The 13,893-nt window shown below is 36.8% G+C and overlaps 1 protein-coding gene across 3 annotated transcripts in view; it reads left to right on the plus strand.

Annotated features, from left to right (window-relative positions):
* Window positions 1-13,893, plus strand: part of cyfip2 (cytoplasmic FMR1 interacting protein 2) — a 47,346-nt gene that overhangs the window by 24,972 nt on the left and 8,481 nt on the right. The window contains exons 10-25 of one of the 3 annotated variants that reach the window (XM_067457520.1): window positions 101-189; window positions 969-1,206; window positions 1,289-1,581; window positions 1,651-1,798; window positions 1,909-2,062; window positions 2,215-2,371; window positions 3,203-3,299; window positions 3,400-3,476; window positions 3,605-3,713; window positions 3,919-4,038; window positions 5,283-5,482; window positions 5,575-5,662; window positions 5,777-5,920; window positions 6,072-6,162; window positions 9,546-9,676; window positions 10,938-11,566. In XM_067457520.1, coding sequence (XP_067313621.1) covers window positions 101-189; window positions 969-1,206; window positions 1,289-1,581; window positions 1,651-1,798; window positions 1,909-2,062; window positions 2,215-2,371; window positions 3,203-3,299; window positions 3,400-3,476; window positions 3,605-3,713; window positions 3,919-4,038; window positions 5,283-5,482; window positions 5,575-5,662; window positions 5,777-5,920; window positions 6,072-6,162; window positions 9,546-9,676; window positions 10,938-10,952 — 2,151 coding nt within the window. In that variant the 3' untranslated portion in view covers window positions 10,953-11,566. Of the gene's footprint in view, window positions 1-100; window positions 190-968; window positions 1,207-1,288; window positions 1,582-1,650; window positions 1,799-1,908; window positions 2,063-2,214; window positions 2,372-3,202; window positions 3,300-3,399; window positions 3,477-3,604; window positions 3,714-3,918; window positions 4,039-5,282; window positions 5,483-5,574; window positions 5,663-5,776; window positions 5,921-6,071; window positions 6,163-9,545; window positions 9,679-10,937; window positions 11,567-13,893 lie in introns of those variants that run through there. The other 2 variants (XM_067457518.1, XM_067457519.1) reach the window with 2 other exon arrangements.

Here is a 13,893-nt window from a genome sequence, read left to right on the forward strand (position 1 = left end):
AAGACAAATTGTCTGGTTCTCATGAAAACTGACTCTTCTCAGAGTTGTTTTGTTTTGTTGTCAATCCTCTGATTGTAATGTCTGTTTGGATGCTTCAAAGCTCCAGGTCGTGCCCCTGTTTGGAGACATGCAGATCGAGCTCTCACGGTACATAGAAACAAGTGCCCACTATGAAGAGAACAAATCCAAGTGAGTCTACTAATAAATGTCCTGCATGCATTAAAAGCATTAGGGTTGCTTTCTGTGTGATACTAGTTCTCTTTTCAGCATTACTTGACTGGTTATGAAAAGTAAACATTATTTTTGAGCTTGCATAATTAGCATAAACTTTGGGGTCAGTACGTTTTTTTTTTTTTTTTTTTAAGAAATTATTACTTTTACTCCAAGTACATATTTGATCAAAAGTGATGATAAAAAAGTCATAACACCTTATTTTAAGGTAACGTAGTTGCACGTTACTTCTTGTACCTACTTTAGTAATAACGGTAAATTATGCATAATTACGAGTAACTAACCATAAACCACCTCTATATTAAGTACTCATAGTTAATTTATATTACTCATTTCTTATAAGAGTAAGTACTAATGTTACTACGCCCCCAAAAAAGTATAACCAAGATTTCTGTTTTTAAAAAATGCTCTTCTTTTAATTTTCTCTTCATCAAAAAACTGTTTCCACAAAAAACTTATTTAAAGACTTATTTCTTGAGCAAGAATGATTTCTAAAGGATCATGTGATACTGAAGATAGGATTAATGATGCTGAAAAAATAGCTTTGCCATCTTTGCCATATTACATTTTAAGATGTGTTAATATTATTTTAAATTGTAATAATATATCACAATATTGCCGTTTTTACGGATCAGATCAAATAAATGTAGCCATGGTAAGCATAAGAACTTCTTTCAAAAAATAATCTTAGACCCCAAGTGTTTGAATGGTAGCATCGTTCTCTCTCTCTCTCTAAGGTGGACCTGCACTCAGAGCAGCATCAGTCCGCAGTATAACCTGTGCGAGCAGATGGTGCAGATCAGAGAAGACCACATCCGCTTCATCTCTGAGCTGGCGCGCTACAGTAACAGTGAGGTGGTGACCGGCTCTGGACTGGACAGTCAGAAGTCTGATGAGGAATACAGGGAGCTCTTTGACTTGGCCCTCAGAGGACTGCAGCTTCTGTCCAAATGGAGCACTCATGTCATGGAAGTGGTACGCCTGAGATCGTTCAGACAGTTTTCAGCATTTCACTTCTCAATTTGTCATGCATTTCAACCATCTTCTCTTTCTCTAGTACTCTTGGAAACTGGTCCACCCAACCGATAAATTCTGTAATAAGGACTGTCCGGGTACAGCTGAGGAGTATGAACGTGCTACTCGCTACAACTACACCAGTGAGGAGAAGTTTGCCTTGGTGGAGGTCATTGCTATGATCAAGGGTCTTCAGGTTCTGATGGGCCGGATGGAGAGCGTGTTCAACCAGGCCATCAGGCACACCATCTACTCCGCCCTCCAGGACTTTGCACAGGTGACCCTCAGAGAGCCACTAAGACAGGCGGTGCGCAAGAAGAAGAACGTCCTCATTAGGTAAGAAGTTCACGAAGTAAAAAACGATTTACTTTTTGCAGCATTACTTATCATCTTGCTTCCCTGTAGTGTTCTTCAGGCTATTCGTAAAACCATCTGTGATTGGGAAGGGGCAAGAGAACCTCCTAATGACCCATGTCTGAGGGGAGAGAAGGACCCCAAAGGGGGCTTTGATATCAAAGTTCCTCGTCGGGCTGTTGGCCCCTCAAGCACACAGGTCAGTCAAATCATTTCTGCAACATAGATGATATTTAATGATATTTGTAGTGTTGTATTGCCTTTAAAGCAAAGTTCATTTCTGAGTAAGTGATCCTTTCTGTCTTGCAGCTCTATATGGTGCGCACCATGCTGGAGTCTCTCATCGCTGATAAAAGTGGCTCTAAGAAGACTCTCCGCAGCAGTTTGGATGGCCCCATCGTTCAGGCCATTGAGGACTTCCACAAGCAGTCTTTCTTCTTCACCCACCTACTGAACTTTAGTGGTAAAGGAGCAGTAACATTTTTCAATTTTGCAAGTCTTTCATCTTTTATATACCCAGTGCATGTACATGATTTTCATTGCATAAGAGAATAGACTGAGAGAGATGTTTTATTCCTTTCATGGCGTTCTTGTTCTCTCCTAACTTGCTGTCAGAAGCCCTACAGCAGTGCTGTGATCTTTCTCAACTCTGGTTCCGAGAGTTCTTCCTGGAGCTCACCATGGGCCGTCGCATCCAGTTCCCCATCGAGATGTCCATGCCCTGGATCCTCACCGATCACATTCTGGAGACCAAAGAGCCCTCCATGATGGAGTATGTGCCGAATACATAATTCATACTGGTTATTAAGTTATACTTCAATTCAAAAGTTTGGGGTCAGTCAGAATTGTTTTTTTATGGACAGAAATTGATATATACATTTAGCAAGGATAAAGTTAATTGATTAAAAGTAACATTTATAATGTTACAAATAAATGCTGTTCTTTTTTAATTTATATTTCAATTTCTATTCTAAGAATCCTGAAAAAATATACATCACAGTTTCCACACAAAAATATTGAGCAGCTCAACTGTTTTTTTTTTTGTTTTTTTTTGTTACATTGATAATAAGAAATGTGTCTTAAGCAACAAATCAGGATATTAGAATGATTTCTGAAGGATCATGTGACATTGAAGACTGGAGTGATGATGATGATAAATTCAGTTTTCCATCAGAGGAATGAATTACATTTTTAAATATATTCAAATAGAAAATTGGTTTTGTTTTGTTTTGTTTTTTTAATGCTTTTTTTATTTGTATTACACGCTCTTTGAAATGCTTGATTCTGATTGGTCGGTGCATTCCAAGAGAAATTATTCCCACCCAGATAATGGCTGTCACAATGCGGCATAATAATGACCCTGTTGTTGTCTATTTTGCCCAACTGCTGGATGTGCATTTTTATCCTTTATATAATATTTCATAATATTACTGTTTTTACTGCATTGTTGGTCAACTAACTGAAGCCTAGGTGGGCATAAGAGACTTACTTCAAAAACATTTTATAAATCTTACCAGCCCCACACTTTTGAACATTTGAATTATGTCTGTCTGAATGTATCATTTTTGACAAATCCTTTTTTTCTCTCTCTCTCTCCTCTCAGATATGTGTTGTATCCGTTGGACCTTTATAATGACAGTGGTTATTATGCGCTCACTAAATTTAAGAAGCAGTTCCTCTATGATGAGATAGAGGCCGAGGTAGAATGTCACATATTTATCTACCCATTTATTAATATGTCTTCCATTCAGAAATATCACTTATAAAGTAAATGCTAAAGCAGTCTCTCTTTCTTTTAAGGTCAACCTGTGTTTTGATCAGTTTGTATACAAGTTAGCTGACCAGATATTTGCCTACTACAAAGCAATGGCTGGAAGGTAACAATATTCCTTTATTTTAAATGTTAGCATGTTTCATGCTAGTTAAGGTCAAAGTGAGGACATTAGTCTATTAGATGTTTTTTCAAACTTTGAATGGATTGTATGGTTCTTTCTCTTCCTCACAGTGTCCTCCTAGACAAACGCTTCCGTGCGGAGTGTAAGAACTATGGTGTGATCATTCCATACCCGCCCTCAAACCGCTACGAGACACTGCTCAAACAGAGACATGTGCAGGTGTCACACAATTCTACCATTTGAATGGGCAAATCAAAATTGCTTTTCTATTTAGTGAATAATTAATTGGTAATAAAAGCATTTCAAGTTGTTATGATCTTCAAGTATGTGTTGCAGTTTTAATGAATTACTAATTTACTTTCACTCTGGATCCTTTGTAAAGATTAATTTTACATAACATATTTGTGTTTGTGTTTTTGTATAGCTGCTGGGTCGCTCTATTGACCTGAACAGGTTAATAACCCAGAGGATCTCCGCAGCCATGTACAAATCTCTGGATCAGGCCATCAGTCGCTTCGAGAGCGAGGACCTCACCTCCATAGTGGTGAGAAACTGATGCGCTCAGTTTTTGCTGTTTATCACCATAATCTCTGTTTATTCAGAGTGACAAACTTGCAGACAATTTTCTTACCCATTTGGAAAATTAAAAAGGGATAGTTTCATACTATGGTAGTCAGTGGGGCCCATCAACTGTTTGGTTACCCATATTCTTTTGTGAAAAATGTATTTTGTGTTCAGCAGAAGAAAGGTATTGACAGAATTTAACTTTCTGAATTTAACTTTTTGGCAAATGTGTTTTTGTAGCCCATCATATTTGGTACATCAGGCTTTTTAGGGCTCCTATGTTAGGGCTCATATAGTATGATATATGAGAATATAGGGCTCAAGAAGGAAAAATGCTTCAGCTTTATTCAGAGACCCAAACCGATCGATTATATGCTATTTGGTTGCTGATATTTATATGAAATGAAATTCTGATGTAAATCAATAAGATGTTTATAATGGTAAATCAGATTACTCGCAGTACATGCATATAAATTAAGGATGCACCGATTATGCTATTTTTGACCAATAATTCTTTATATTTAAAAGTCTATAACTGTAAAGGAATGTTTTGTTTATCGGCCCATATATCAATCTTCTTCTCATTATAATTTTATGTAGCCTCTATTACAGATTTGTGGTGCACTTAACTGTATTTTCATTTTTCAAAGTGATTCCAATCATGTTTCAAGCTATTCAAAACCATCATGGCCGACATCTAAAGTGTATCAGATGAAGTTTTTATTTTGGGGGAAACTATTTTAAGAGATATAGAAATAAACACGCTCAACCTCAAAAGCCTGGTTGATATCATGTTTGATACTCACATTTAACATGATATATAAAAAAATGCTTGAATTTGCTTAATTCCAGTAAGTGTTCTTCTTGAAATATTACTTAACAATATAAAAGCTATTCTTACATTTACTTTATAAAAAAACAGTAAAGATTTCACAGCAAACTGAAATGAGCCACAACCGTAAAAGGGATTTTTTCTTAGAATTGTACTAAAAGGCATTTTACTTATAAAAAAACAACAAAAACATAAACAGTCAGACAAGAGAAGGCAAAGTTTTGATCATGTTGACAATTTAGAGGCCTTAAAAATGTGCATATCAAATATGATACAGTAAGCTTTTTTAGGGTTAATATTAGAATGACAAAAGTGGTGTGATTTAGACTTAGAAATGTAAAGACTCCAAAGTCTAAGGATTTATGTAATTATGTTTTGGTCGTGTGTTTCAGGAGCTTGAATGGCTGATGGAAATCAACCGGTTGACTCATCGTCTGCTCTCAAAGCACATGACCCTGGACAGTTTTGACGCCATGTTCCGTGAGGCCAACCACAACGTGTCTGCTCCGTACGGGCGCATCACGCTGCACGTCTTTTGGGAACTCAACTTTGACTTCTTACCAAACTACTGTTACAATGGCTCCACCAACAGGTCCGTAAACAGAAGTTGTAGATGCATATCCCTACAAATGTGGTTCATTATAGATGGAAGTTTTGAAAAATGTGTTGAATCTCATGGAACAGGTTTGTGCGGACAGCCATTCCATTCACCCAGGAGCCTCAGAGGGACAAGCCTGCCAATGTCCAGCCTTACTACTTGTATGGCTCCAAGGTCTGTAAGCAACCTGATTCGTTCATGTGAGACAGAACCATAGATGTGAATGTTACATACAGTGTATTAGAGAACACTAATGTCTATTTATAAACCTCTCTCTCTGTTTTTCAGCCTCTGAACATTGCTTACTCCCACATCTACAGTTCCTACAGGAACTTTGTGGGTCCTCCACACTTCAAAACAATCTGCCGTCTTCTTGGTTACCAGGGCATCGCCGTGGTGATGGAGGAGCTGCTCAAGATAGTCAAGAGCTTGGTATTTTGTCTCTCTGCTTAGTGTACATGTATTTTCTCTGTCTCTTAGCCATTCCATTCTCATAAAATCAGAATTTTAGAGTGAAAAACCCATTTTACAATTTAGAGAACACTTTTTTTTTTTTCACTTGTCCTGTCCATCTATCTTTCAGTTGCAAGGCACCATTCTGCAGTATGTAAAGACACTCATAGAGGTGATGCCTAAAATCTGCCGTCTACCTCGCCATGAGTACGGCTCACCAGGTGAGATCAGCACTATTGCCTTATGACTAGGAACACTCCAGTATTGCTTTCTAAAGACTGATTTATACTTCTGCGTTGGACTTCTGCACTGTAGCATCAATTTTCATTTAAACTTCTGCGTCGTTGTCTGCGCCGATGTGCAATTACACATGCAGAGGGAGCTTCATAACCCCTGTGGGAGGGGTTCTGGCATACCAATCACAAAGCTTGGGGTCTGTGTATAATTGACGCATTTTCAGTCCCTATAGAAAAACTCTAGGGATCGCAGAATTCAATGCAATTAGCCAAAGTCTGCATATTTATGTGGGTGGCCACTTTTTTTTTCTTCAAATATGCGATATCGCATAAATTGGCGATTTCTGCGCAAAATATGCATGGCTTGCATGATTTCATAATCCCCGTATTTTCATTACAAAAAAGTCACATATATTGCCATGAGAACGTGAACATCATCAAAAAGCTGCTAACCCTGCCAGTGAGCTACGCAGTTATAGGCTGAATCCGAAATCGCCCCCTATACCCTCAAATAGGGACTGCCATTTTTAGTGGTGTCCGAAACCATAGTGGACGTTATTGAGTGCACTCATTCAATCCCACATTGCACCGCAATAATGAGTGTACAACCGACACCTTTTCATATTTTATTTATTCATTTTTACAGAAGTAGCATATTCCCTTTGTAAAGCTACAGAATTGTTTGACTCGATGTTTTATAAGTTATATAAGACATGTATTTATTAAGGTCTGAAATAAATCAAGATAAGAGCTTAAAGGAGTACTTCAGCACTGGGAAAATGAATCTGTATTTAAACTGGGTCATTAATGTAGTAGAAAGGTGAAATTATTTTTGAATTTGGTGCTTTCTAGACTGAGAAAAGACAGAAAATGTATTTTTGTCTGATGGGGATGAAAGACAACAATTCCCAGAATGCTTTGCTTCCCTACGAGGCCACTCCCAAAGCCACCGCTACTGAATCACTGATCACTTTCCACTTTTAAAAACGGAACGTTTCTGTTCAATTTAATGTGATTTAGCCGCTGAGGGAGTGTCACAGCGCTAACGCTGCAGGAGTCAGATTACGCCGTCATGGATGAGGAGAATGAGCTGTCATGATGGGAGCTGAGATAATCGCGACTGCGCTCGTGGCATATACATTCACACATTCACATTTCATTCACAGTCTGGCACGTTTTCAGTTCATGCCTTTGGAAGCTTAACTTTTAATAGGAATTAATTTGAGAAGTTAAAACACTTACTTTGCTCCGCCGGCCGCTCCGTTTACATGAATGCCTGCAGCTGCGAGCTGAGCTGTGACTGCGATCTCCCATCCCCCATGCGCGGTTTGAAAACGTGGACATAGCTCCCTCTGCTGGCAGTAGTCTTTTGCATCTGGCCACAAATTTTACAGATGACGGAAATTGACGATATTTGCGTCATCTGAGTAATTTTTCCAGAAATAAAATGCATAAATCTCTCGTCTCAGGGGGATATGAGAGGGGGAGCACGATCATTTGAATATACTCCAGGGTTTCTACTGATAGAAAGCCATATGCTAATCGCTGAAGTAACCCTTTAAATATTCCCAGCCCTTTCTGTGATGTAGTACGCTTGCTTATCATAGGACGTAATAAGACATGACTCTTTACATTAAGGTAGTACCCTAGTGAGAACAGGGTGTTGGGGGAATCACTTTTTTTTTCTTTTTCATCAAACTCACAAATTCGTCGCATAAAATAATTGCATAAATATCGGGCATATTCCATCACATGTTTTAAGAAAACGTGCTGCATAATCAAGGATTTTTGCCCACAAAAAAGCTGTGTTTTTCTGGAAGGACTGTTTGTTACATTTTTGCAGAGGTGCACGTCGGGCTACGGCGTAGACTACACTTAACGCAGAAGTATAAATTAAGCTTTAGTCAGTATGACTGTAATCAGTCTGATTCATTTTTCCCCTATATTATGTATAATAATAACTAATTGTTATTATATTATATAAAAAAAGATAAATACAATAATAAAAAAAATCTAAAATAATAATTAATTAATTAATAAAACTTATGTTCTATAAGCCACTTTGGATAAAAGGGTCTTTCAAATGCATACATGTAATTATATTAAGCCTATACATTTAATGGGTTTATGTTAATGTTAATGAAATTAATGAAAACCTTTTGTAAACCATTGTAAAGCACATTGTGTAGCTTGTTAAGATTGAAAAGCTGTAAATTAAGCATATGAATGTCAGATCTAACCTGTAGCCACTGATCTATATTATGAATGGATTGCTCATGACATAATAAAAAGTGAAGCCACCGTGCCGCTATATTGGTATTCCCTCACATTCTATTGAATTAATAGGAAATCATTTGATTTCAATAAGAACCTAACGAGTGCAAATTTTTATATCTGAAGTCTCGCTGTACATTTTTGAAACGCAAACCTCCTAAACATTTAAATGGTTATTTGTTTAAAGACAGGAATTTCCCCTGCTTATTAAAAGTTACATTAATCTTCATTTCAATAACGAATATCAGATCAGCTGACGGACGAGACACCTTAGCGTTTGTATTACACATTTCACAATATATCTTCTGAAATTTGAATATGGATTTATCTTAACTAAACATTGGTTAAATAAATTATTCGCTCAACAATGTATATAAATAACACTTCATTCATATGCAACCTGTTGTGCAAGTAAATAGCCATAGAATTTGACCATAGCTGTGAGTTTTTCTTAATGGTTTCCAAGATTTCTGAAGTGGATGTTAGTCAACAAAGACATCAGGAAATAATATAAATGCTTCACAACTTATTCTTATAAACTATGCCTCTCTGCATATGGATTTAAAGACACAAAGCTGTATTTCCAAGCAAGATGATGCATGGTTAACCATTTTAAAATTAATATAGTTCATTTTAGTAATGGGTGATTGTATGTATTGTAATATTTAATGTATATTCAGATCAATTTCTGTGTAATTACGTACATAAAGAAATCTATTTTGTTAGGTCAGTTTTCTACTACACACTCAACAGTCCATCTTAGTGAATTCTAAATATCTCTTATCCTGCCCGAAAAGACAATAAACCCTACAGATGATGTTTGAAGTATCAACTAATGTACATGCATATATCTGAAAAACTATTAATGTGCAACTGATACGCTACAAATCCGGTGATTCTTAGATTAATGTTTTGGCTGCAAGTCAATGATGCCCTCTGTCGGTAGGGAATCGTAAGATGGCCGCTCGAACACTTCCGATGGCTTCACCGCCTGCTGCCAGTTTAGATCACAATGAGCAATCCAGTCATTCATATAGATCAGTGGATCTAGCCTGGATTGTTTTTGATGCTATGTAATATGGAACATTTGTCAGGCATCCTGGAATTCTTCCACCATCAGCTGAAGGACATCATTGAATACGCGGAGCTCAAGACAGATGTGTTTCAGAGTCTGAGGGAGGTGGGCAATGCCATCCTCTTCTGTCTGCTCATCGAGCAAGCTCTGGTGAGACCCCCTCTGAGTTCCTCTTCCTCTTTGCATGACATAGTGTAGTTGCTGAGCTTATCCTTTATCACTTACTCCTAATCAATTGATCTAAAATCTCATCATCTCAAGCTGATTTCTAATTTAGCATTAGTCATTCAGACCTGCCAACCGGTATGTATTTTGAGTACTATTACACTCCGATGTTTTGAAGTACCCAGGTATGCTTTGTGACTCTATGCAAAAAGCCAGTGACACCTTGTGTTCAATTGTGCACATGCATTATTTGAGTCCACCCAGAGGCAACAGCATATATCCTGCTGAGAATTTGACCAATCATAGGTATGGGTTCATTTTCCAAAATATCAAGCATGGAAATAAATATTATTGTTGTTTTTTACAGTACTATTACAGTAATATTGTTTCGTTTTTAGAATTTAATAAAAAAAAATATTATTGTGTAGTCATATTTACATTTATTTACATTTATGCATTTAGCAGACGCTTTTATTCAAAGCGACTTACAACTCAGGAGAACAGGAAGCGATCCGTCAAGAAGAGGCAAAGAAACACAAAAAGTGCCCCAAATACCAAGATTTGTGTACAGCTCAGAATAGCAAAAAACAGAAAAGGGAAGAAGAAAGGAGAAATGGAGGAAGAAAGAGTTTTTTTATTTTTTATTTTATTTTTTTATGTAAGATTAATGGATCATAAAAAACAACAGTGCATGTTGCTAAAATTGACTGGAAATCCACAGTTTAAAGCTGATATTAAAAAACAAAATCTTCACTGAGGCAACTTTGGCTCAACAATATACAGTTCTATTGTTGTTGTATTTTCATAGCCAATTTATGTGTTGAATAATGCCGTTGAGTGAGGGATATATATGACTGTGTGCAAAACTAAGTGTTGGGAAGGCAAGTATTACACTATACACACATTGTGGTACTCAATATACTTTCCCAAGGTTGGCAGGTTTGGTCTTTCATAAAATGCTTTGTTTTCTTCTGAATTTTTATGATATTCTTTATGAAAATACTTTATAATGTTTATCATGAAAGGGTCCTATCAAGGCACAATCCTTGACTTGGCTCAGCCTGGCTTTGCTAATCAGCTGCATAAAGAGGCAGATTTGAATTTGGTGTGTGTGTGTGTGTTTCTGGATGTGAATAATTAATGAATTACTGTGTGTATGTTAACGGGTGTGTGGGTGGATGACACTGCTGCCATCTGCCCCTAAAAAGCAACTTTATTTCTCATTACACGCTGGCAACAACTACAGGTGGTAAGGAATTAGGCCTCATTCATGTAACCAAATCACAAACTGACTGAACGCACACTCTTCTTGGTTTCTATACTTTTTCTTTAGTCACTTTTGTGCCGTGTTCTGCCATGGATTCAAGGATGTTAGCGTCACCGAGACGAGAGAATAAATCTCGAAATGTAATATGGAGCTGCGACCGTCTGGCCCTGTTGGGATGTTTGGACTCTACACGTGCCCACTGGGTTAATATTAAGAGGCTTCTTTAGGATCCTTTCCTCCTAAGGAAGTCTTCCTTGCTTTCATGGCAGTCACGACTCCTCTCTGGCTGCCTGTGACGTCACGTGCTGGTGCACATCTGCTTCCATACACGTCTCTTCTCTTTACTTCTTCTGATGCCTGTTTCTCTTGTGTTTCTGTTTGGGTCTCTCTCTGAAGCATAGTGAATGTGTCGGATGATCATTGCACGCTGATCTCTCATTAACATCGTTTGTATTAGGGTGCTCTTCTGGTCTTCTCTCTCTTCTTGTTTGGGTGTTGTTCGGTGCTTGTTTTATTATTGTGAATGAAGTGATTTCTGCTCAAATTTCTGTACCTCACAAACTGGTCATTGCCATATATTGCCTTTAATTTAGAGTTTCCACCAACTGCCAGTCATATTTAATATCAGATAACAAATGTAATATCTAAATATTTTTTATGTTTCTGGTATGGAAGTTTGTGTCCACCATGGAATAAAAAAGGTTGTTACGACTCAAAATTGTTTCTCGCATTTACAACTTTTTTAGAATTATTATTATTAAACTATTGTGATTAAAAAATAATTACAAGATATTAAATTGTGAAATATAAACTCACAGTTGTGACTTATTGTAAGATAAATTGCAAGATAAAAAGTATTTTTTTTATTTGTTCCGTGACAGAAGCAAACTTCCATATTCTGGGCCCAATATTATAATAAATGTTTTGGTAACACGGCCTTTACAGTAAGGTTTCATTTGTTATCATTATAACTACATTAGTTAACATGAAATAACAATGAACAGTACTTCTATAGCATTTATTAATTTTAGCTAATGTTAATCTCAACATTTCCTAATAAATTCTTAAGATCAAAAACTGTAGCTGTTAAAATGAATTAATGCACTGTTAACCAACATGAATATGAGCATTTGTTAACTTACATTAACAAAGTTTAATAAATGCTGTAAGAAGGTATAGCTCAATGTTAGTTCATGTGTTAATGCATTAACTAATGTTAACAAATGAGATTTTATTGTAAAGTGTTACCAGTCTTTTTGATGTGGTGGTATAATGAAACGAATAAAAATTCACAGTACATATTAATAGTTAGGGATGTGCAAAACTGTTTTTTAATTTGTATGATCTGGAACTTATCGCATGCCACCCTTTAATTATATCAATTATCACTGGCACTTGACAACAGCTAAAGACGTGTATGCACTCATGCAAGTCCCTCAAACTTGCAAGTCCCTCAAACTTGCATACAGACATACATTTTGAGGTAATCGTTCTGCTGTCACACAGCCTGTTATAATAAGTTGGATGCTATAAATGCTATTGAAGTGGGATTTTTAACCCACGCTAGCGCACAGATCCGACAATCCATTTACACAACCTGAGGTACGCACTTGTGTGATTATCCCCCTGCATGTCATAAGGTTGCTGACTGCTAGGCTAGGAGTACAACAGACTAGAATGTAGAACACACTAGTCTCGAGACAACTTTTTTTATTTATTTTTTTTTTTTTTTTAAGATAATGCCTTAAATTTTGTAAGGGATTGTTCACCCGAAAAAAATGAAAATTATCCCATGATTTACTCATCCTCAAGCCATCCTAGGTGTAAATAACTATTCTTTCAGAGTTATATTTTAAAAATATCATTGCTCTTCCAAGCTTTATAATGGTAGTGAAAGATAGTCCTGATTTTGAAGTCCAAAAAAACAAATTCATAAATCATACCACTCTAGAGGGTTAATAAAGGCATTCTGAAGTGAAGCAATGGGTTTTTGTAAGAAAAATGTACATATTTAAAGCTTTACACGGAAATAACTAGCTTCCAGCAGGCGGCCAATGGTTTACGGCATTGGCTTCTGACAACTTCTGACACGATGTATGACGTCAGATATAGGAGTAGCGTAAGCGTTGATGCCTCTCATGGTTCAAACAGGGCTGGGCAACAAACTCAAGCATTTTTCTTTAAAAAACTAGTTTTTGACTTCTAATTCATGACCAGTGTTTTGTTTTGCTCTATCCTCTGCACTTCCACATTCGTCAATGTTATGCATCAGGTCAGGGGTGACTCTTTCACCATAAATCGACGTGTATGGCCATCTGTCGAAAGCTAGTTATTTTTATAGTTTTAAATATGGATTTTTTTTCTTACTTTAATGCAATGCTTTGCTTCAGAAGGCCTTTATTAACACCCTGGAGCCATGTGGATTATTTTTATGATGGGTGGATTTGTTTTTTGGACCCTGAAATCCGGTCTGCCATTCACTACCATTATAAAGCTTGGAAGAGCCAGGATATTTTTTAATGTAACTCCAAATGTGTTCGTGTGAAAGAAGAAAGTCATATACATGGCTTGAGGGTGAGTAAATCGTGGGGTATTTTTCATTTTTGGTTGAACTAACTCTTTAGGGCACAAAATGTTGATAGAAAAAGTAAGCCATGTAGCAATGACCAAGGACAAAATAGTGTTAAATGCAAGAACATGCCACCCTTTAATATGGTGACCAGCTGATTTTCCACAAATGTATAACCTCCAGTGCACAAAACTAACATAGTCCTCTCAAAAATATGGAGACATAATAATGGGAACACTGCAGGGTGTGTGTTTTGAAATGTTTAAAAAGTAAAGTTAATTTAGTATACAAACATTATTTTGATGGCTGTAGTGGTGATACTTTGAAGGATGAATTTAGACATGTAATCCTGTCTGAGAATTTATG

Source organism: Pseudorasbora parva, chromosome 11 (genome assembly GCF_024679245.1).
Source record: "Pseudorasbora parva isolate DD20220531a chromosome 11, ASM2467924v1, whole genome shotgun sequence".
In the NCBI taxonomy this organism is placed as follows: Eukaryota; Metazoa; Chordata; class Actinopteri; order Cypriniformes; family Gobionidae; genus Pseudorasbora; species Pseudorasbora parva.